Source organism: Herpailurus yagouaroundi, unplaced genomic scaffold (genome assembly GCF_014898765.1).
Source record: "Herpailurus yagouaroundi ecotype Mexico unplaced genomic scaffold, PumYag 67700, whole genome shotgun sequence".
NCBI classification, from domain to species: Eukaryota; Metazoa; Chordata; class Mammalia; order Carnivora; family Felidae; genus Herpailurus; species Herpailurus yagouaroundi.
In genome coordinates this window covers 7,331,929-7,356,876 of record NW_024420499.1, presented here as the reverse complement: position 1 = coordinate 7,356,876, position 24,948 = coordinate 7,331,929, and the positions used below count along the sequence as shown (strand labels likewise).

At 42.0% G+C, this 24,948-nt stretch overlaps 1 protein-coding gene across 1 annotated transcript; it reads right to left on the bottom strand.

The window, feature by feature from the left end:
* Positions 1-24,044: 24,044 nt before the first annotated feature.
* On the bottom strand, positions 24,045-24,353 carry LOC121025752 (40S ribosomal protein S27-like). Its single transcript, XM_040468452.1, has one exon. It carries the CDS (start codon positions 24,351-24,353, stop codon positions 24,123-24,125), a length of 231 nt encoding a protein of 76 aa, XP_040324386.1. The 3' UTR covers positions 24,045-24,122.
* Positions 24,354-24,948: the final 595 nt, after the last annotated feature.

Below are 24,948 nucleotides of genomic sequence, written 5' to 3'. Positions count from 1 at the left end.
CTGATTAATGCAACATGTGATTCCAAAAAATTAGCTGTGGCCCTGATGAAGGGGGTCGCTAAGGCGTGTGTTATGAGAACCAGGTTGCCTCTGTAGCTTGACTCCTGTGACAGGACAGTGTGGTGTCAGTGAGACAGAGAGCGCTCTGATGTGAAATAGCTGTGCAACTCCCGTAGTCTACTCATTGGTATCTCCAGGCCTCCATTTCCTCCTCTGGAAAGGGGGGAGTCACAGTAACTGATTTCACTGAAATACACAACTCCAGGGGCACCATCCACATTGTTTCTGAAAGAACCTTGAGCTCTAAACAGACTCTGTAGTCCTGTCTAGATGGTGGTAGGGCTAACCATTCCCCTGTTAGTTGTTTTGTTTTGTTTGAGAGAGAGACAGAGCACGTGAGCAGGAGAGGGGCAGAGAGAGAGGGAGAGAGAGAGAGAATCTCAAGCAGGCTCTGCCTTGCCAGCGCAGAGCCCAAAGTGGGGCTTGGACCCACAAAATGTGAGATCATGACCTGAGCCGAAGTCACAGCTGAATGGATGCTCAACCAACTGAGCCACACAGGCTCCCCTCCCATGTTAGTTGTTTATGCCAAATACTGCCCCCTCCTTCACGTTCTCTCACATCTAGAGGCCAGTGTGCCCTGCTCCCCACTTTCTCTCCACATAGTACTCATTCCTTCTTCCCCCCCACTCACAGTATACCCTGTTGTGCTCTTCATAAACTTGTAATATTTTCTCATGTGTTTAGGCTCCTTATTAGACCATGATCTCTCCTAGGACATTATAAGCTCTTTTTCTTATTCATCTTTGCATATTTCCCTCTGCCCAACCCCTATGCCCCCACACAATCGATCTGGCTCCTCTGGCTAATTAGAGGCTTTTAAGTCTGTTTGGTCCCCGCTTTCCCTCTCTAAAAACTTAACTATGAAGAAAAAGACTGGGGGGTGAGGGCGGAGGTTACCTGGGAGACCAGTAGGAATTCACCATTTCCCATCTAGTCTCCTCTTGGCTCCAGGAGGCCCCTTCTCATGCCTACTCACTGCAGAGGTTGGGGGAGGGCTCTGGAAGGGGAGAGATTAGCTGATCTCCAAAGTCTCTTCTGTTTTCGGCTTCCTATGAAAACATCCTAGTTGCCCTTAGTAACCAGCTATGCATAAATTTATGAATGCATCTAACCCTTTTAAAAAGGTATTTATACATACTTTCCACTTACACTAACTCTTGAGGATAATGAATTTAATACATTTGTTTTGTGTTGCATAAAATCACATTAATTTGTGTTTTTCTAAATGTACTTCTTTCAAAGCCTCAAGTGGGCTCTGATAGAGTCTCCACATCTGCATTTACCATCTCTGTGGGCCTCCCCTAGCTCTGCTGTGTCAACCTGTGTACTGACTTCAGAAGCAGGCATTCTTTGTGCAAGGGTTGGAATGGGTCTCTCCTGAACAAGCCCAGTATTTGGTGGCCTGCCTTGACCACAGTGGTAGGTGGCCACCTGGATTTTTAAAAAAAAGTCTTAGGGTGCCTGGGTGTCTCAGTCTGTTAAGCGTCCGACTTGGGCTCAGGCCATGATGTTGAGGTCTGTGAGTTCGAGCCCCGCGGCGGGGTCTGTGCTCAGAGCCTGGAGTGTGCTACAGATTCTGTGTCCCCCTCTCTCTCTGACCCTTCCTTGCCCTCTCTCTCTCTCTCTCTCTCTCAAAAATAAATAAACATTAACAAAATTAAAAAAAAATTCTCTCACGGAGCTTTTTGCACACCCCAAACAAGCTAGACAACCCTCGTGAATCCTGGATGTGTCTTTGGCCTCATTCCAAGAGCTTCCAGTGCTTGAGGAGATGGTGTTTTTCCTGGGATCCTTGAGAAGCATGGGACCTGGGGGATGACCACAAAAGCAGCTACCATCCAGAAAATATTCCAGTAGAATATGTGCCATTGGCAAAGCTGCTACAAAGAAAAGACAATGCTCTGAAGAACAGAGAACCAGGCTGATGTACAAAGGACTTGCACTTAGTGCTGAACAACACAGTTGGATTCCTAGGTGGAGATTGCTTCAGTTTTTCCATCTGTCTTATGGGAAACAATGAGGATGGATGACACAGGAAAAACACATAGATAGTTATAATCTCAACCCTCCCCCCCCCTTTTTAAAGAGTTTCCTGGATTTTTAAAAACCTTTATTTATTTTTGAGAGAGAGAAAGCCACGTATGCGAGTGAGGGAGGGGCAGAGAGAGGGGGACAGAGAATCCGAAGCTGGCTCTGTGCTGATAGCAGAGCCACCCATCTCATGTGGGGCTCGAATTCATGAACCATGAGATCATGACCTGAGCCAAAGTCGGACATTTAACTGAGCCACCCAGGCACTCCCCAACCCCCTTTTAAAGAGAGTGGCTACTGGTACATGGAAGAAAGTTTCTTAAATCTGTTGAGGCCTTGATGGATAGACCTGCTGGATGCTCTGTCTAATACAGGGAGAAGAAATTGCATGTAACCATACAGTCTCTCTAGGAGGGAGGAGGCTAAAAGGAACAGAGAAGGGAGGAGAAGGAGAAGAATGCAGGGGAGCAGGCAGAAGGCTCCATGCTGTGACCCTTTCTCTGGAACCCTCCCCCAAAATCATTAAAGTCTACCCAGATTTGCTGAATTCCGCTGGAGATGAGCAGATAGCTTTTGGAAATCAAAGGAAAGACTGAGGTTGTGCCTGGTGTCCCAAAGGAAACAAAAACAGCATATGGAGATGCAGAAGCCAGAAGCATAGTGGAGAAAAGAAAATTAGCTGTCCAGAATGGCTGACTCCCCTTCCATCACGTTGAGCTGTCCCTTGAGGCCTGCAGTGTCCTTTCCTGCCCAGAGACTCTGATTAGACTTTTCTACTTGGCCAGATTTCCCCATTCTGAAGTCTCTGGGAAGAGAGCTTTGGTCCCATTTCCTTTCCTTCCAGAAGACCCTTACCCCCCAACCCACACTCCTTGGAATCATGTTGAAGGACAGGGTGGGTGGCTGAAGAGGCATCAGGCAAAAGATCCTATAACATCTTTTCTCTGGCACTAAGGCCCACACTGGACTTAAATGACTTAACTAAGTGAAGCCACTCAAGGGATTTTGCGGGGGGGGGGGCATAATAGAATTAAATGAGTCAAAATAAATGAAAGTCTGTGAACTGAAGTGACATGCAGATTTGGCTCCAGTAATTTTTAAATTGCCACCTCACAAGCCCTCGAACATCTCAAAGGAACCCACACAGCTTTCCAATTTTAAGGTACCTCTCCCTTGGATCCATTCCTTTCATCTGTAGATTTGGTTAGTGCTGGGGGGGGGAGGGTGGATAGATCAATATTTATGAGGAGGAGACCCCCATTCCGCTCCCTGGAACAAACAACCCCTTGAGCAGCAGCCAGAATCTGATGCTGCACTGAGTTTAAGATCTGGGCCTAGTGGTCCTTCTGGCCTCTCTTTTCTTGGGGGCTGTGAATCAGGGTGCACTGGATGCATTTTTTCATGCAAGGCTGAGACGTTAAAACTCTGTGGTGCAGCCATTCCTGTTATGGGAATTAAGGGGAAGGGCAGTGTCGAGCAGGAAGGACACAGCAGCTTCAGCAGCCTGCCCTGTTCTGTCTCCCACTGCCCATCTGCCTCTCCTCTACCTCCACAGGCTTTCCCTAGAATCATAAACTGAGATGGATGCTACCACCCCCACACCTGGCCTCTGACAACCTAGTGTTTCCCTATCTAGGTTGGCCAGTTGTGGACAAATCCCTCCGCTCTACAGAGATAAGGTTGGAATTAGAAATCAAATGCAAACACGTAGAAATGGAGGGGTTGACAGCACAGGCATCTTCAGCTAAAGCCACAGAAATCTATTCAGAGCTTATAGGCCACCTGGCCCCAGTTCATTTTCCTCACTAAAACCTTACTTTGCATGAAGGGTGAATGCTAGGCCAAGCCACTCAGACTTCCAGCCCCAAAGACTTTTGAGTTTGTGCAGCAGTTTGTTCACCCAGGAGAGGAGAGGAGGCTGACACAGAAAAGAAGGACACAAACATATAGAGATAGAGATAGAGATGATAGAGATAGAGATAGAGATAGAGATAGAGATAGAGATGATAGAGATATCGATATGGATAGAGATATAAATATATGAATATGGATATAGATATATGGATATGGATATATGGATATAGATATGTGGATATATATATAGATATAGACATTGATATATGGATATGGATATATGGATATGGATATAGATATAGATATATGGATATGAATATGGATATAGACATAAACATAGACATAGATATAGATATCGATATTGATATAGATATAGATATATATGTAGACAGATAGAGATATGGATACAGATATAGATGATCCCTAAGCAAAAACATCAACAATTACCATAAATGAACCATAGTACTTTGTGATCTCAAGGCCATCAGCTGAACTGAGACATATTCTTCATTCTGACAGTTAAGGGCCCAGTTGACTCAATTGGTTTGACTTTTTCCCCTATCCTGTGGTCCATCTAATTTGCCCTTGGATTGGCTGATGGATGGACATCATCAAAGCTCCTTGGCCAATTTTTAGTTTTGGGCTTTACTTGTATGGCAGAAGGTTTAAACTGTTTAGAGAGGGTTTGTGTTTGGCTTTTGAAACAGCCACACTCCTCTCCTCTGAGAATTATGGGTTGTTTCAGAACTGGGAACTTCAAAGAAAGCTCTTATTGGATCTGGACTTGAGCCACTCCTGGAAATGTTTGTTTCATCTGGTCCATCACTCTGCTTGTTGCCACCTACACAGACAGGAACCATCTCCTGGAACTGAAATTTACAAGCCCCTTTTCCATCATCCAACATGCTAACTTCTATCTTCTGGAAGCTGATGTCTACTGATAATTGCAATATTGAGATATAGACAAGAAGCATCAATGCTATTGACCCACTGAAAATAGCCAGTCCAGAGCTCTGGGCTATTAAGAACCTAAAGAAAGTATTGACTGTAAGCTGCCTATACCAAGGAAACCCAGCATATAGCCAAGAGTCAAAAATGGCCATGCAGAGCCGAGAACTGGCACCACATTTTAGTATGTAAACAACCCTTGATCATTGAGGAAGAGGGAAACAATAGTAAGCCTTTTCAGTGTATCTCCTGGGAAGCTAGCAAACAGATGTGTCTCTGAAATCTGTCTTCAGTCCCTCATGGGAATTGGGCAATGGTATCAGTGACCAGCAGGGGATACAGTGTCACATTATGCATAGAAGCTTGTGCTTGCTATAAGGCTGCCTGGGTTCAAAACGCCCTTGAAACACTTACCAAGATTTCTTTTGGAAGTTAAGGGAGTAAGGTTGTGTCTCTCTTGCTTACTAAACTTACTAAAATTCTTTGAGTCTGCATTTTCTTATTCATAAAATGGACATAGTAATGGTACCTAATGTGTAATTTAAACAAGAAAATTCATATAAATGTTTAGCATAGTTCCTGGCACACCATGAGAGTAAAATAGACATCAGTTGTTATTGTTTATGGGATTCAGGGAAGTCATGAATCCACAGCAGATTTTGGCCCCTGCTTCTAATTCCAAAGATGAATCTTTAGGTCTCCAGAATCCTAATATAAATTGATATCTCTTGCTATGAAACTACAGAATATAGTTTATAGAATACAGAATATAGAATATAAATTGATATCTCTTTCCATGAAACTTATTTTTGAGAGAGAGAGAGAGAGTGTGTGAGCAAGGGAAGGGCAGAGAGAGAGAGAGAGAAACACAGAATCTGAAGCAGGCTCCAGTCTCTGAGCTGTAAGCACAGAGTTCGAGGTGGGGCTCAAACTCACAAATCACGAGATCATGACCTGTGCCAAGGTTAGACGCTTAACCAACTGAGCCACCCAGGTGTCCCGACCCATGCAATTATGGAGGCTGGGAAGTCCCAAAATGTATAGTGGGGAAGCTAGATACCCTGAAGAGCTAATGGTGTAGTTCCAAGTCTGAGTCTAAAGACCTAAGAACCAAGATTGCTGATGGTGTGAGTTCCAGTTTGAAACACAACAGGATCAAGACCCAAGAAAACTCAATGTTTCAGTTTGAGTCCAAAGACAGGAAAAGATGGATGTCCTGGCTCAAGAGTCAAGCAGTAGGAGTTCCCTCTTACTCAGCTTTTTTGTTCTATCCAGGCTTTCAACTGATTGGGTGAAGCCCACCCACATTAAGGAGAGCAATCTGCTTTACTCAGACTACCAGTTCAAATGTTTATCTCATCCAGAAACACCTCCACAGATGCACCCAGAATAATGTTTGGCCAAATGTCTGGGCACTCTGCGGCCCAGTCATAAAATTAACCATCACAGGGGAGAAATGTTAAGTTCTCATGAGCCAAAGTGTGGTCTACAGACCAGCAGCACTGCCACTCCTATGAAGTCTGCTAGAAGTGCAGAATCTCAGACCTCATTACAGAACTGCTGAATCAGAATCTACATTTAAATTATTTTAAATTTTTTTTTATTGCTTACTGAGACAGAGAGAGAGAGAGAGAGAGAGAGAGAGAGAGAGAGCTGGGGAGGGGCAGAGACAGGAAGATAGAGAATCCCAAGCAGGCTCCACACTGCCAGCATGGAGCCCAATGTGGGGCTAGAACTCACAAACTGTGAGATCATGACCTGAGCCAAAGTTGGACATTTAATCGACTGAGCCACCCAGGCGCCCACAGAATCTGCATTTAAACATCTTCAGGTGACTCATATGCACGTTAAAACTTGAGAAATGCTGGGCTAAAACATTGAAAGCTGTGGTTCTCAAAATGTGGTCTTTGAAGAACGAATAGCATTGGCATCACCTATGAGCTTTTCATAAATGTAGCTTCATGGGCCCTGCCTCAATGCAACTGAGTAAGAATCTATGGGAATGAGGCCTAGGGAACTGACTTTTAACAAACAAATTAAAGCTTGAGAACCACTGAGTTACAAATAGGTGCCCTTCTTTATAAGGGTCAAATGATGGGGCGCCTGGCTGGCTTGGTTGGTTGAGCATCCAATTCTTGATTTTGACTGAGGTCATGATCCCAGGGTCGTGGGATCGAGCCTTGCATTGGGCTTCACACTAAGTGTGGACCTGCTTGGGATTCTCTCTCTCTCTCTCTCTCTCTCTCTCTCTCTCTCTCTCTCCCTCTGCCCCTCTACCTCGCTCATGTTCTCTCTCTCTCTCTCTCTAAAATAAAAAATAAAATAAAATATTTAAAAAAAAAGAGTCAAATGACCTGGGGCCTAAACAATAAGAAATTGTTTTAGACCAATGACTTGATTCTTTTAAGCCAACAGATTTGATTCTCCCATTTTTTTCCCCTCGCTGAGCTCTTTCATGCTTTTGACCTTGTTGCTACTAATTTGCCAGGGGCAGGGGGGGAGGGGGATACTGCCATGAGGTCTTGCTGGATATCCCAGATGGTCCAATTTCCCATCAGACTCTAAGCTCTGCAGCCACCATTCCCACCTCCCAAAAATGATCAGTCTCTACAAGGGATTTCCATCCTTGCCATGGAGGATATTTGAGTCAGTGCTAGAAGGAAAAAAGCATTTGGTGTAGGAGCTGAGATGGATGGGAGAATATTCCAAGAAGATTAAAAGAAATTCTTTTAATCACACAAATAAAAATAAATGCCCCCCCCCCCCCGCAAACACACACACACACACTGGTTATCTGTCCTCTGAATAAAACTGGATGGGTTGATTGTGACCCCAGCCCCTCCCACACATATGCAGGTGTAATCTTATTAGCAGAGTTCATCCTGTCTCCTGCCTCTTTGGAGAAAGAGAGACCAATTTGAGTGACCTAGCAATGCCTGGATCTGGGATTACCCTTTTATTGGCTCATAACAGATACAAGAGTTGGCAAGACTGAGAATTTTTCAGGGACTTTATAAGTACATCAAATATTGATGTTCTGTGGGGAAATGCTTAGAAATTGCCCTGATATATTTTTGATGACCGGTGTATGTAAATGTGTGTGGGGGTATTTATATGTGTATATTTCTTTAAAAATATTCATAATTTGCTCTGTGAGTTTGTTTTTCCTATTATGTACTCTCTCTTTAGGCCCTGGGAATTGCCCTGGGAATTGCGCGACTTGAATAGCAATCTTAAAGCCCATGGGGGTCACTGAATAAGTGGAAGGGGGAAAACGAAGGTGGTGGGTCCCCAAAGTTTGTAACAGATGTACTAGTTTACCGTGGGGAGATCTCAGGGGCCCCAGGAAACTGGCTAATCCCTTTGCCTATAGGTTTTGATACCTACTAAAATTTAAATACCCCTGGGGCTTTATTCTAGTTATCAATCACTCATATCTCAGAATGAATATATAAATCCATTATTCAACAAATATTTTTTCATCTTTCTGCCAGGCACAAGGTTGCAGAAGTTATAAGTTTCAGATGGAGAAGTATTAAGAGAGAATCCTAAAGAGGAGCTAGATAAGGAAAAAGGAGACTCCTTCTTGCTTGGAAATCTCATGTATTCATTCATTCAACAAATACTTTTTGAGTACCCACTATGTGTGAGACACTGGACCCTAGGCACTAGGGATAGAGCAATGAATATGAACAAAACAGACAAAAATCCCTGCCTTCACAAATCTTCCATGATAATGGAGAGAGACCATAAAGTAGTAAGGAAAATACATAGCATATTAAAATTTTTTTATGTTTTGTTTTAGTTTTGAGAGAGCAGGGAAGGGGCAGAGAGAGAGAGGGAGACACAGAATCCGAAGCAGTCTCCAGGCTCTGAGCTGTCGGCACAGAGCCCGACACAGGGCTCAAACTCACCAATGGTGGATCATGACCTGAGCTGAAGTCGGATGCTTAACTGACTGAGCCACCCGGGGGCCCCTATAGCATATTAGATTGTTATAAACACTATGGAAAAAACTACAGCAGGATATGGGGGTAAAGATGTCAGAGGTTGCAATTTTAAGTGGGGAAGGGGCAGAGGAGACCTCACTAAGGACGTGGCAGTTGAGCTGAGATTTTTTTTAAGTTTATTTATTTTGAAAGAGATAGATTGATTGATAGAGAGAAAGAGAGAGAGAGAAGGGGCAGAGAGAGAAGGGGAGAGAGAGAATTCCAGGCAGGCTCCACGTGGCCAGCACAGAGTCCAATGTTGGGCTCGAACCCATGAGCCACAAGATCATGACCTGAGCCGAAACCAAGATTCAGACACTTAACCGACTGAGCCACCCAGGCATCCCTGAGCTGAGATTTAAAGACAGTGAGGGAGTGAGCCATGTGAATAACTTCAAAGGCAGAAGGAAACAGTGAGGGCAAAGATTCTGAGGTGGGCCTCTGGCTGGAAGGTCTCCAGAACAGCACGGAAGCCAATGAGTGTGACTGGAAGTCAGACAGGCAAAAATGAAGCAAGAGGTCAGGTCATGAGGACCTTGCAGGTCACTAGAAGGGCTTTGACTTTTACTCAGAGTGAGGTGGGGAGCTGTTGCAGCGTGGTGAACAGTGATAGAATCTGAATTTATTGGATTTTTTTAAAGTTGTATATGTACATGGTAAAGGAAATCAAACAGTATATAGAAGTAATGAAAAGCAAAACTTTTCCTTCTATCTTCCCATCTACCAAACCATTTCTTCAAAGGTAAACACTATTTTCAGTATCTTGAATAACCTTGAGAGATAGAGAGAGAGAGAGAGAGAGAGAGGGGTGTGGAGGGAGAGAGGGAGGCATATTTCCTTTTTTTTACTTACACACATGGAAAAATACATGTTATACAGTTATGGCTTAGATATTTATCCATATTGGTCCATATAGGTGTATCTCATCTTGTTCTTTTTAATGTCTGCATAGCACTACACTGTATGTCATAATTTATGAAACCAATTCTTAGTTAATTGATGGATATTTAGGTTGTTTCCAGGATGGGTTTTTTGTTTTGTTTTGTTTTCATTTTTCTTGGGGGGAGTGTTATTATAAAAATACTGTAATGAATCTACTAATGAATGCACCTTCGAGCACAAGAATAATAACAACTAACATTTATTGAGTGCTTGCTATGCACTAGGTACTGTGCTAAGTACTTTAGGTGCCTTTTCTCATTTTATCCTTATGACTCTATGGGCTAAATACTTGCTATATATTGAATGTTTGTGTCTCCCATTCATATGCCCTCAAAACCTAGTGCCCATATGTCCTGATACCCTAATGCCTAATGTGACGGTATCAGGAGATGGGGCCTTTGGGAGGTGATTAGGTCATTAGGGCAGAGCCCTCATAAATAGGATTAGTACCCTTTTAAAAGAAGTCCAAGAGACTCCCTTGCCTCTTCACCATGTGAGGACATAGGTGGCTTTTTGCAATCTAGAAGAAGGTCCTCACCAGAACTTGCCCATGCTGGCACCTTGATCTTGGTGTTCCCAGCCTCCAGAACTGTGAGAAAATAAACCTCTGTGGTTTATAAACCACCCAGTCTGTGAGGTTATGTTATAGCAGTCCAAACAGACTAAGACAGTACTATTATTATCCCCATTTTGCAGATGAGGAAAGCTTTAAAAAGGTTGAGGGACACTCCCAAGGTCACAAAGCTAAGAACCTGTAGAGACAGAATTTGAAGGCAGGCAGTCTGACTCCAGAGCCTGTGGTTTTAATTACTGTGTTATATAAATGGAATTACTAGGTCAGAGGGCATGTACATTAAAATTTACAGTAGTTAAGGGATGCTAGGGTGGCTCAGTCGGTTAAGCGTCCGACTTCAGCTCAGGTCATGATCTCACGGTTCGTGAGTTCAAGCCCTGAGTTGGACTCGGTACTGACAGCTCGGAGCCTGGAGTCTGCTTCAGATTCTGTGTCTCCCTCTCTGTCTGCTCCTCCCCTGTTCATGCTCTGTCTCTGTCTCTGTCTCTCAAAAATAAACATGAAAAAATTTTTAAAAAATTACAGTAGTTAAATTGCTGGCTCCCCTATACCCTCATCAACACTGGATATTATCAATCTTTTTGAATATTTGCCAGCACGGTAGGGGAAGAAAGGGCATCTTGCTGTTTTAATTTGCATGCTTTTGTTGAGAAGCAAGGTTGGACATCTTTTTATATGTGTAATTTACCCATTTGTCTTTTTTTCTGTTAACTGCCTGTTTGTATCATTTGGTTGTTTGACTTTGGATTGGCAATGTTTTTCTTGATGATTTGTTTGAGTTTGTTGGAAATTAAGGAAATTAGTCCTTTGTCTGCCATAAGTGTTGCAAAGATCTTATCACAGTTTGTCATTTCTCTTTGGGCTCTTTTTATGGTTTTCTTTTTTGCTGTACAGAAATTTTAAATTTTTATGTAGTCACATTTATCAGTTTTTTAAATGACTTTTGGATTCATGTCCTGATTAGAAAGGCCGTTCCCTTTCCAGGATTGTATGTATTTAAATTCTCTCATATTTTCCTTTAGTACTTTTAAGGTTTCATTTTTCACATTAAATTCTTTGATCCATCTATAATTTATTTTGAGGTAAAATGTAAGTTAGAGACTTCAGTTTGCCCACTATGCAAATATAATTTTTTTATAATCTATTTTTCCCTGTTGATTTGATGTGACATATTTCTCTCTCTCTCTCCTTTTTAGAGTTTATTTATTTATTTAAGTACACCGAACATGGGGCTTGAATTCAAGATCCTGAGATCAAGACTTGCATGCTCTTCTGACTGAGCCAGCCAGGCACCCCTGACATACCACCTTTATTTTTTTAATGTTTGTTTATTTTTGAGAGAGAGCAAGGAAGGGACAGAGAGAGAAGGAAACAGAGAATCCCAAGCAGGCTCTGTGCCATCAGCATGGAGCCTGACATGGGGCTCGAACTCACAAACCGTAAGATCATGACCTGAGCAGAAATCAAGAGGCAGACACTTAACGGGCTGAGCCACCCATGTGCCCCGCCATCTTTAAAATACACTAATTTCCCACATATATCGAGGCATTGATTTTTTTTTTCTCAAGAACTCAACTGTCTTAAGGTAGCATCATAACATGTTTTATTTGATAAGCCCTTGGGGCGCATGGCTGGCTCAGTCGTTCAATTAAGCATCCGACTTCGGCTCAGGTCATGATCTCACAGTCTGTAGGTTCAAGCCCGGAACTGGGCTCTGTGCTGACAGTTCGGAGCCTGAAGCCTGTTTCAGATTCTGTGTCTCCCTCTCTCTGCCCCTCCCTCACTCATGCTCTCTCTCTCTCTCTCTCTCTCTGTCTCTCAAAAAATAAATAAACATTTAAAAAATATTTGATGGGCCCTGTTTCTCCTCAAATGCCCTTCTTTCAGAATTTTCCTGACTTTTATTCATCCTTTTCCCCTTGATTTTCAGTTTCCTTTTTTGCCATCTCTCCCTCATCAAAAATGCCAGCTATTCCCCCAACTTCTCCATCCCATCTGGGTGTTGTTCATTCATGAATAAGAGTATACTAAGTATTGTTGATTGGCAGATATTATGTGAAGGACTAGAGGTATAATGATGAATAATGACAGTTTTTGCCATCATGAAACTCACAGTCTACTGGGAGACATAGAAAAGCCAACAGCTAGTTACAAGACAATTTCCTGAGGGATATGCATAAGTATGATAGGTCCCTGGTAGAACAATAATTAACCTAGGGGTGCCTGGGTGGTTCAGTCGCTTAAGCATCTGACTCTTGATCTTGGCTTAGGTCATGATCTCACGATTCGTGAGATCGAGCCCCTTGTGGGGCTCCTCGCTGATAGCTCAGAGCCTGCTTGGGATTCTCTTTCTCCCTCTCTCTCTTTCTCTCTCAAAATAAATAAATAAACCTTAAAAAAGAACAGTAACTAACCTAGACTTGGTGGGAGGGAGGGAAAGGGCAAAAGACATGGAGTCGGTGACACACGAGCTGACCTTTGAAAGACTAATAGCAATAAACTAGGTGAGGGGGGAAGAAATAGGAGGGGGTTCCAAGGAGAGCAAGCCTCTTGTGCAAAAGATCAGAAACATGATGAGCTCGACAAATCACAAAGAGCAGTTAGCTGTGGCTAAAGAGTAGGATGTGGGGAGGGGTTGGGTTAAGGTGGAAGATGTGACAAAGAGCTGGAGAGATGAGAGATGGGTCCTGCGCAGAGGGTCTTGAAAGCTGTGCTAAGTAGGTTGCACTCTACCAAATGAGCCACAGGACGCTATTGAAATATTTTAATCACATTCTCATTTTGGAGTGATCACTCTGGCTACAGGGTGGAGAACGGGTGGGAAAAGAGCAACAATGGGAGTGAAGAGATGAATTAGGGGGCCAATGCAGTGAAATAACCCAGATGAGAAAGGCTGGGTGTCTGAACTAGGGTAGAGACTATGGAGGTGAAGACAAGTGGATGACTTTGAAGGATGTTAAAAGTTAAAATGGACAGGGGCGCCTGGGTGGCTCAGTCAGTTAAGCATCTGACTTCATTCGGCTCAGGTCGTAATCTCACAGTTGTTGGGTTCGAGCACCGCATTGGGCCCTGTGCTGATGGCTTGGAACCTGCTTGGGATTCTCTCTCTTCTCTCTCTGCTCCTCCTCTGCTTGCACATGCTCTCTCTCTCTCTCTCTCGCTCTCTCTCTCTCTCAAAATAAAAATAAACTTAGAAAAGAGCAGTAACTAATCTAGACTTGGTGGAGAGGGAAAGGGCCAAAAAAGACATGGAGTAGGTGACACATGAGCTGATCTTTGAAAGACTAATAGGAGTAAAGTAGGATCTTCTGTCTTCCTCTCTCTCTCTCTCTGCCCCTCTCTTCCTCTTAAAAGTAAATAAACATGAAAAAAACCTTTCCTAAAAAATGAATAAATAAAAGTTAAAATTTACAGAAATTGATGATTTGTTGGACCTAATTGGTTGGAGGTATCAAGGATGCTCCCGGGTTTACTGAGCTAGGACATAGTGGAACAGGCATGGGAGGAATGCAGAATGACAGTGGGTACTGAGGAGTGTCCAGTGTTATGAACATATTCCTTCCCCTTCCTGCATCAGAATTGATTGGTCCTGTCACCTGTTCCCTCAAGAGCTCTGTTCTCCCTTTCTGATTTACACTAGGGTATTATAAGCTAGTTATTCTAAACAGACACCAGGAACATTTTCACTTGGGAGCTACTCTTAAGGCTCTTGTCTATAAAAATGATTTTGATAATGGTAGTTTCAGGCAGGCCAACTGGGGAAGGGATTTTTGGCAGGAGGGCTTCAAATTACAGTTTGACCCTTGAACAACACAAGTTTGAACTGTGCGGGCCCACTACTATGCAGATTTTCTTTTTCGATAAATACAGTATAGTACTATAATGCATTTTCTCTTCCTTATGATTTTCTTAATAATATTTTCTTTACCCTAGCTTTATTGTAAGAATACGGCATATAATACATAAACATACAAAATGTGTCTTAACTGACTGTTTCTTTGACTGGTAAGGTTTCCAGTCAGCAACAGAGGATAGTAGCTAAGTTTTGGAGGAGTCAAAGCTATATTCAGGGTGTGTGCCCCTAACACCCGTGCAGGTCAAAGGTCAACTGTATGCCACAGTCCACAGCCTGTTCCCCAAAGCAGGTCCTAGTCCTCTGTTACCCTCAAAGCAGGTATTGCGTTGTTCCACAGCACGGGCTGGTGTAAGGTGGAGAGACTGGCCCAGACATCGGCAGGAATAGGTAACAGGCTTAACTGGAAAAATCTGTCTGCTGTGGTCTAGTCTCCCACATGTCAGGCTCCCTCTTCCCCAAAAGGAATGTGGTCTTAGGAGTCTGGCATGAACAGTCTCTGGAGACAGGCAGTTATTAGATGAGCCCATTATTGAGCCCTTGAAACCAAGCACAGCATTTACCGCAGAAAGAAAACTGGCATTGTGGATTCTGAAGGAGGGGGGAGGGCAGGCTGACATCAGAAGAGAAGGATTCGTGTTGTCATGGCAACCATAAGAGTTATACTGTATTGTTTGTACCCAGAATTTAAGAGATTATCCTTGGGCTACACAAAAGAAAGTGCCATCCCCGTGCACTTCAACATCACCATCTCAGGACACCCACCACCTTCCTATGAGGAATTTTATTTGTTCATTAGTTATATGTCACTTGGGTGTTTATTGATTTACTAATCTCCCTTCTTCCATTTTTTTTCTCCTTCTTTTCTTTCTTCCCTGCATCTGACCAGCACAGCCAGCATAGGCCATTTGTCTTCTCACAGACGGTGCCAGTAAATCAAACTTCTGGCCGGTGGAAACTGGGACCCTGGAAAACCTCCCAAGTTCCCTTGCCTCAGGGCTGCTTCTGGTCTGCAGGGAGTGAGGGTCTCTGGGAAAGGGCCCTCTGTCCAAAAAGGTGACAAAATAAGGCACTGATGGAAAGGTTGTTTTCTCAGTCCAATCCTGTTCTGACACCTTTAAGGTCTGTAGCCATTAGGCAAGGAGCTCACTCAAATTACAGCCTTAACAGTGTCAGTGCAGGATCGGGCAGTTGGTAAATGGGGAAAGACCTTTTCTGGGCCTTTACAAAAGCAAGCAAGCATTTGTTCATCACCTTGGGTTTCTTCCCATGTCACAGAAGAGTAAGGTAAGACAGGAAAGGCACACCTAGCCAGTTTTTTTTTTTAAGTGAATCAAAGAAGGATCTGGAAATAACACAGCGTTTATTAATTCCTGCCTCCAGTTAACCCCTCCTCCCATAGATAACACTGACATCACCTAGCTTTTTAATCCCAAGACCTAATTGGCATCCTGTTTATTAAGCTTTAAAACCCTTTTCTTTCTTTCCCCTTCCTGCCTCAGTAACTCCCACTTTGGAAATCTCTGGAGATTTTAATTTCCCGAAGAGCCTCCTGTCATCTCTTACAGTAAGTCTTTTCATTTCACCTCGTTTAAGTATATTGGCTGGTCTAAAGGCTTAATTGTGATGAAGAAGATTAAGTCCAAATTTAATAAGCATTAAGGATAGAACAACATCCTTTATTTCCTCTGGCCTCGATAATCATTGCATTTGGTTTTGTATTTGTAGTGGAAAAGTTCAGGTGACCCAAACTAGGGGAAGGAGGTGGGCTTGAGAGAAGGGTGAGAAGATAATCTGGCTGGTTTTTTCTAAAATGTGTGGCTGCTGCAGTCGCAGTAGCAGCAGACAAATGGTGGAAGGAGGGTGATGGGTCTGGAAATGATCGGGCAAGAACACAAGATAAAGCAGGCATGGAGGGAGGAAGGTGTGCCTCCAAGCTCTTCCTTAGTTTGCAAATGGGTTCTTTATTTTACCAGCAAGAGTGGCTTCCAGAACACTCTGGGTTCTCCAAGTCTCTTGGCATGGATGTAGACAAATCTCTTTTCCTGTTAGTACAGCTAAGACCAGATTAGCATTTTTCAAAAAGAGCTTGACTAGGAAATGAAGGGAAACACAAAACTAAAAAAAGAAAATGTAAATGCATAGAAATGAGCACAGAGTCTAAGATAAAGTCTAGCCCCAGATTGGCTCGACTGGCATAGACTACCACGCACCTGTGTGTGTGTGTGCGCACGCACACACACACACACACACACACACACACACCTGGTCCTTTCTCCTCCTCAATGCTATTTGTGGAACCCTGCCTCAAAAGGCCCCCGAGTGTTTCTCCTATGCATTGCAGTCTTGGATCTCTTCTCTATTACACCTTTTATCCCTCTGTTTTCTGATGATCTCAATATATATTTGTCTTTTCCTAGTGGACTGTTAAGCTCTGTGAAGACAGGGACTAATCATAATCATCTTTGTATCCAGAGTGTCTGGCATGTGAAACCATCCGTAAATGACTGTAGAACTGAAGTGCACCAGATCAGATCCTGGCAACCTAGAATCATGTCTATCCTTGGAAAGTAGCTCCTCTAAAAGCGGGGTTCTGACAGTGGACAATGCTTTACACTCTAAGCTTAGGTCTTTTTGACCCCGTGTAAACATGCTTTTGGCAATTTACAAAAACAAGGACTTCCTTATAATTGTAGAGGACTCCGTGCTTCTCAAAACGTGTTTCACACAATTTCTCATTTGATACTCCTAACAACCTTGTGAGGAAATGAGACTTAGGTTAAATAGCCCACCCCCAGTCAGAGTGCTATATAATATATATAGCAGAGTTAGAGCTTTTGGTACTTAGTCCCATATCCTCCCAGTTTGATATGTTACATCCAAAAAAGACCTTTTTGGGTCAGGACATCAGTAAACTGAGAGAATTGTTCTCAGGCTTGTCTCTCACCATCCTCTCTCTCTTCCACCTACCCAGTATGGCACCAGACCAGGGAGAGAGTCAAATGATCATTTGAGGACAAGCAAATACCAGAACCTTGCTAAATCAGAACCCAGCAATCCTGTTTCTAGGAATGTCTCCTAACAGATCATCCAAATTTGACATAACTTTTTTATTTAGGAAGATGTGCTGGGGTGCCTGGTGGTTCAGTCAGTTAAGCATCCAACTCTTGGTTTCAGCTCAGGTCATGATCTCACAGTTTGTGAGATAGAGCCCTGCGTTGGGCTTTGCACTGACAGCGTAGAGCCTGCTTAGGATTCTCTCTCTCTCCCTCTGCCCTTACACACACTCTCCCTCTCTCTCAAAATAAAATCAAATAAAAATAAAAAGATGTGCTGTCCACACAAAACACAACTGTGAGCACAAATCAGCCAGTGGGTTGGCAGTTTACTATCTCTGAAATAACTGGACAGTTATGTAAAGATGTATGCATCAGGATGTTCATGACAGCTGTGTTACATTGGGAAAACATTGGAAACTATCTGATGTCTAATGATAAGAGAAAGGGTTAAAAAAATTAAGGCACATCCATATTACTGACTCTTATGAAGTCAATAAAACCAATGATGTGGTATAGATTTATATTTATTGACATGGAAATATATCTATGGCACTGTGGAGCTTTTTTAAAAGCAAGATACAAATCAGCATTAAAGTATAATATCATTTCTGTAAAATACTACACTTAAGAAAACAGCCTGGAAGGATATTTTTAAAATGTTAACAGTAGTGGATTGTGTGACATTGAGATTGGAAGGTGGAGTGATATGTGATCTTCATTTTTGCTCACATATATTTTTCTTCAAGGAACGTATATTACCTTTTTTTAGTAAGCTCTATGCCCAACGTGGAGCTTGGACTCATGACCCCCAAGATCAAGAGTCACATGCTCCACTGACTGAACCAGCCAGGTGCCCTGAATATATATTACTTTTGCCATAAGAAACATAATAAATGAGGGGCACCTGGATGGCTCAGTCAGTTAAGCATCTGACTTTAGTTCAGGTCATGATCTCACAGTCAGTGAGTTTGAGCCCTGGATCAGGCTCTGTGCTAACAGCTCAGAGCTTGGAGCCTGCTTCAGATTCAGTGTCTCCCTCGCTCTCTGCCCTTCCCCCACTCACGTTCTGTCTCTGTCAAAAATGAATACAGTTTAAAATTAAAAAAATAAAAAAGTAAACATAACAAATGATTTTCAAAGGAAGAATTAAATGTTAGCCCTACCATTTATGATAAATTGATCTTTGACAAGGGTGCCAGTACATTTCAATGGCCCAAGAATAGTCTTTTTAACAAATGGTGCTAGAACAAGTGGATTCATATGCAGAAGAATGAAGTTGAACTCCTACCTCACACCATATACAAAAATTAACTCAATGGATTTGACACTTAAATATAAGAGCTAAAACTATAAAACTGTTTGTAGAAAACAAGTGTAAATCTTTAATTCTCAAGTTAGAGTATTGGCTTCCCCTTTGGTGATTTTTTTCAAAAGTATAAATATCCTGAGGTAGGTGTATTATTTCTTTTAGACCCTGGTCTGTGGCAATCAATACTGTGTGTGCGTGTGTGTGTGTGTGCCTATCTGTCTGTGTCCGTGTTTGTGTGTGCATGTGTGTCTATGTGTGTGTCTATGTGTGTATTGGGGATAGATGTGCACAGAGAATGAAGTGGCCTCCATCCCAGTCCTTTCATACTGTGGCTGTCAGAAAAGTGTCATTTTCTGGGCTTGGTGGACCAGGAGTCTATTTTTATAAGGAAACAGAAGTGAATGGTAACCTAGACTAGATGCATAAGAAGGGATCCAGCTGAAATCTGCTGCTGAGCAAAGGTGAAATCTTTGTTAGCTGTGCCTTGAAAAACACAGACTTTCCAATTTATTCCCTGTTCTATAGCCATCTTGGCTCCCTTGTAGGTAGAGTTGCTCTACCCCTCCTCAACCATGCCCTAAGGCTAATACTTGTATCTTTGTATTAAATTGGAGTGTTGCTTCTTTTTTCTTCACTCTTCTAGGTATGTACATTTTTAGTTTGTTATCTTAGGTCAGGTTTCCTGGAAATAGACTCTGATGCAGAGATTTGCATCCAGGAAGGTTATGAGGAGTACACTTGGGACCAATGCCTGTGTGGGAGTGAGGAAAGCAGGACTGGGGGGAAGGAGAAGTTGGACTGAAAAGCTCCAGCTGTTCCCACAGAGAGCTCTGGAGCCAAGATGACCTTTCAGAATTATCCAAAATTGAAGCAAAGGTTGTGAACCTTTGTATTCTCATTGGATATGTGCTGTTTACCACACCATAAGGCTATGGCTGAGAGGACATAATCTTAGGCAAAGCCACCTTTGGCTAAGAGCAATGTGAAGAGAGTGGCATAACTGTGAGCCATCAGCAACCAACACTTCCAGCAGCCGAGGGTGGAGGCAGGGATCTGTGTGGTGCCTCATGACACCTACTTACAGTAATTTACCTGACCAGACCTCAAAGAAAGCTCCAGAAGAGATTGATGTGAATTCTTTCATCTTCACCCACATTTCCCCCATTTTTTCATGGCTAGAAATGGCAATTAGGAAGACAGGTGTAGGACTCCCAGATTTGGGGCATGAGCAACTGGGGAAGACAAAAAATATCCCTGGATTGAGCAAATGGATGAATGCTGGTGCAGTTTACTGAGATGGATGAGGAAAAAGGTTGGGGCAGGGAGAAATCAAGATTTTAGTCTTAGAGAAGTTAAGTTTGAGATGTTGGTGTAACATTCAGATGGAGATGTAAATTAGGTAAATGAACATGAATATGAGCTCAGAGAAGTCTGGGATATTGCTGTAACTTGGGAGGTAGGATATAAATTGGATTGATGGGGCGCCTGGGTGGCTCAGTTGGTTGAGCGTCCAATTCTTGATTTCAGCTCAGGTCATGATTTCATGGTTTGTGGGATAGTCCTGTGTCAGGCTCTGCACTGACAGCATGGAGCCTGCTTGGGATTCTCTCTCTCTCTCTCTCTCTCTCTCTCTCTCTCTCTTTCTCTCTCCCCCCCCCATCCCACTCGTATTCTCTCTCTCTGTCTCAAAATAAATAAATAAACATTTTTTTAAAAAGGATATAGGGGCACCTGGGTGGCTCAGTCAGTTAAGCATCTGACTTCGGCTCAGGTCATGATTATATGGTTTGTGGGTTTGGGCCCCACGTTGGGCTGTGTGCTGGCAGCTCAGAGCCTGGAACCTGCTTCAGATTCTGTGTCTCCCTCTCTCTCTGCCCCTCCTCCACTCGCACTCTCTGTCTGTCTCTCAAAAATAATTAAATCCTAAAAAAAATTTAAAGGATATAAATTGGGTTGAAAGCCATAAGAATGAATGAGGTCACTTAAGGAGAGAAGTGTAGAAAGAGAAGTGAAAACGTAGAGCTGAGCCTTCAGGAAACCTTCAACATTTAATGCCTGGATAGAGGAGGATGGGGAGACAGAGATGGAGTAGTCAGAGGAGCAGGAAGAATACTGTGAGAGTATCATGTCACAAAATCCACAAGAGAATGTTTCAGCATGAGAATGGTCGGCAGTATTAAATACTTTTGGGGTGTGAAGCAAGTCAAGGATAGAGAATTTTCCATCAGATTTAACAACATGGGAAGCCATTGGTGATCTTTGTGAGAGCTATTTTAGGAGAGTTGTGGGGACAGAGAGCCAGATTGGAGTGGGTTGACGAATGAGTGGAAAGCGAGGAAATAGAGGAAGTGCATATAGAAAACTCAAGAAGTTGGCCGTGATAAGCAGGAGGAAAAGAGATACAGGACAGTTAGCTGAAAGGGTTTGTGATTTTGAAGGATTGTGTTGTATGCTGGTTTGTTTGCTTTTCGATATTTTGTTTTGTTTTGTTGCTTTTTTTGCTTTTATATTTTTTACTAGAACTCTAACATACAGAAAAGTACAAATCAGGTGTACAGCTTGATGAATTTCCACAATATGAACACATCCATGTAAACAGCATCCAGATTAAAAAAAAAAGAGAGAACAACTAAAGGCTATATAGTGTATGATTCCAACTATCTGGCATTCTGGAAAAGACAAAGCAATGGAGGTTGTACAGCAATCAGTGGACTAGTGGGGAGGGAGGGATGAATAGGGGAAGCACAGAGGATTTTTAAGACAGTGAAACTCCTCTGTATGATACTAACATGATGGATGCATGTGAAACTCATAGAATATACAACGTGGAGAGTGAACTCTAATGTAAAGGGCTCTGGATAATTATGATGTGTCAGTGTAGGTTCATTGATTGTAACAAATGTTTACCAGTATGGTGGGGAATGTTGATAACAGGAGAGGCTATGCATGTGTAGGAGCAGAGGGTATATAAGAAATCTCTATACCTCCTGATCAATACCACTGTGAACCAAAAGCTGCTCTAAAAACTGAAGTATATTTTTTAAAAAAGAGAGAGAACACCCCAGAAGTCCCCTTGTTACTTATTTCAGTAACTAGCCCCTGCAAAGGTAACCATTACCCTAACATCTAACACCATGGAGTAATTTTCCTTATTTTTGAACTGTAATGGAATCATCCAATATGTACTCATGTCTGGCTTGTATTACTTCACATTTGTATTCAATTCACACTGACTTGTATTACTTCACACTGCTTGTGAAATACATCTGTATTATTGTGTATAGTAGCAGTGCATTTAGTCTCATTGCAGTATATTATTGCATTGTGTTAATTTATCCATTCTACTGCTGAAAGGCATTAGGGTAGTTTCCAGTTTGGAACCATTACAAAGAGTACATTCTTGTGCGTGTATCTATTTTTTAGTACTTAAACCATCATTAAGGTAAATATAAATCACTTCTCAAGAAGCACTCATTTTAAAACATAACTTTGTAAAAAGAACACACAAATCTTAAAAAAAAAAAAAAAGCTTAAGAAAAGACCATTCTATGGCCCAGTCCTACAAAGTTAACTTCATGAATTTCAGAGCAATTTATTAAGATGCTAAATATTTGGGGCGCCTGGGTGGCTCAGTCAGTTAAGCGTCCAACTCTTGCTTTCAGCTCGGGTCATGCACGGCCTCACAGTTCGTGAGATCAAGCTCTGCACTGGGCTCTGCACAGTCAGTGAGGAACCTGCTTAGGATTCTTTCTCTCTCCCTGTCTCTCTGCCCCTCCCCTTCTCATTCCCACCCCCTCTCTCAAAATAAATAAATAAATAAAATTTTAAAAAAGATTCTAAATATTCATAAAATATTTCTCATATGCTTATGGATTAAAAGGTACAATGAGAAAGTTGCTCCAAAACTAATACCTCTCTTCCAGTCTCCAAATAACTTTCCTACTCCAAGTAATCCATAAGCCCGTTTAGGTCCACATTCCTTAAATGTTTGCTTTAAAATAAGCCAGCAGTTAAGTACTAGACAGAAACTTTTTTTTCCCAGGACATATGTGGATAGGCAACAAGTCAAATTCAAGCTTTCTATTTTTAAAACTTTTTCTTATTGAGGTAAAATTCGCATAATGTAAAATTAACCATTTTAAAGTGAACAATTCAGTAGCATTTGGTATGATCATAATGTTGTGCAACAACCACCTCTATTTTGTTCCAAACCATTTTTATCACCCCAAAAGGAAACCCTGTGCATGTTAAGCAGACGCTCTCCATTCCTCCTTCCCTCTGTCTCTGCCCCTGACAACCACCAACATGCCTTTACCTTCTACAGATTTATTCTGGATATTTCATATAAATTCTGGACATTTCCTATAACTGGAATCATACAATGTGTGACCTTTTGGTTCTGGCCTCTTTTCACTGAGAAGAGTGTTTTTGAGGGTCATGCACATGTTGTACCGTGTATCACTACCTCATTCTTTTTTGTGTCTTGAATAATATTCCATTGTATGTATATACCACAATCTGTCCGTTCATCCATTGATGGACATTTAGGTTCTTTCCACCTTTTGGCTATTGTAAATAGTACTCCTATAAACATGAGTGTTCATGTATTTGTTTGTTACCTGTTTTCCAATTCTTTTGTACATATACCTAGGAGTGAAACAGCAGGGTCATATGGTGATTCTACGTTTACTTTTTTGAGAAACCACCAACTTGTTATGCCCATTGGCTGAGCCCTTTTCCATTCCCACTAGCAATGTATGAGACTTCCAATTTCTCCACATCTTCACCAACATTCATCCTTTTCTTTTTTCTTTTCTTTTTTTTTTGTAATAGCCATCCCAGTGAATGTGAAGTGATACCTCATTTCCTCATTGTGGTTTTGATTTGCATTTCCATAATGACTAAAGATGCCGAGCATCTTCTCATGGGCTTGTTGACTATTTGTATATCTTCTTTGGATAAATGTCTGTTCTAATCCTTTGTCCATTTTTTAACTGGGTTGTTTGTCTTTTGTGTTGAGTTGTAAGAGTTCTTTAGATGTTACTAGCACCTTATAAGACACATGATATACAAATACTTTCTTCCTTTCTGTAGGTTATCTTTTCACTTTCTTAATCATATCTTTTGATGCAATTGAGATTATCATGGGTTTATTTTTCTTCCTTCTATTAATGTAGTATTTTACATTGATTGATTTCCTTATGTTGAACCACCCTTGCATTATTAGGATAAATCTCGCTTGGTCATGGTGTTTTATCTTTTTAATGTGCTGTTGGATTCTGTTTGCTAGTATTTTGTTGAGTATTTTTTTGACAGAGAGAGAGAGAGCACGAGCAGGGGAAAGAGGCAGAGGAAGAGAGAGAAATCAAGAGTCAGATGCTTCACCAACTGAGCCACCCAGGCACCCCAAGAATTGTTTTTAATCCAAAATATGTTTATTAGGATAGTTTCCCACTCATCTAGATTCAGGGTGCTTTTAGTGCTGCTGCCATTTGAAGGATCATCCTTCTGTAAGCCTTGCTTTTCCTCCTGTAGGCTGGCAAAGAACAGTGGAGCAGCCAACACACAAAACTACTGTTCGTGTATGGCTAAAGATGGTGGTGATTTTGTAGCATCCTGGGCACTTCACATCCATGAAGTAGGAGTTGGGGCTCTGCACCAGGCACTTCTTCTTATGCTTCCTCATCTCCTCTTTTGTGGACTGGTGGAGAAGGTCCTTTTCAAGGGGCATGTTCTTGTGGGAAGTTTGTCACCACCGGAAAGCTTGTTGAGGATTTTTGCATCTATATCCATAAGGGATGTTAGTCTATAACAAACATTATATTTTAAAGAGAAAAAGAAAAGAAAAAATGTATCAATACATTTTGCTGAAGCAAAATAAGGAAAAAGTAAAAAAAATCACACCCCAGGATTTAGCACCTTGAATGGCATCTTGTTAATTGGTAATCCATCTTGCAGGGAAATTTCCCTCAACGGGGACCCTGCCTAATCTATCCAATAGAGTTAAAAACACCCAAATCTTAACCTCATCAAGTCACCTTAGAGGTGAGGAAACTGCCACAGAAGTTAAATGATTTGTGTGTGGTGACATTTCCAGCAAGCAGGAATTGACACTTTTTATTTTGTCACCATTCACCTGAAGCACTTTGCACTTCACTGCTCTATTCTTTACTACCAATCTCCGAGACTTCAGCTTTCTTACCAAAAACCCACACTACAAAATTTTCCCTTGCATCTAACGAAAAAGATGTTCTGCAATTTGAGCCAATTACTCCCCACTATTTTCTTCGGGGAGACTAGAAAACAACCTTGACAGTATTTTATCA

What these genes read in the sequence shown, in the direction of transcription:
- LOC121025752 (XM_040468452.1), bottom strand. Translation starts at nt 24,353, where the DNA reads ATGCCCCTTGAAAAGGACCTTCTCCACCAGTCCACAAAAGAGGAGATG.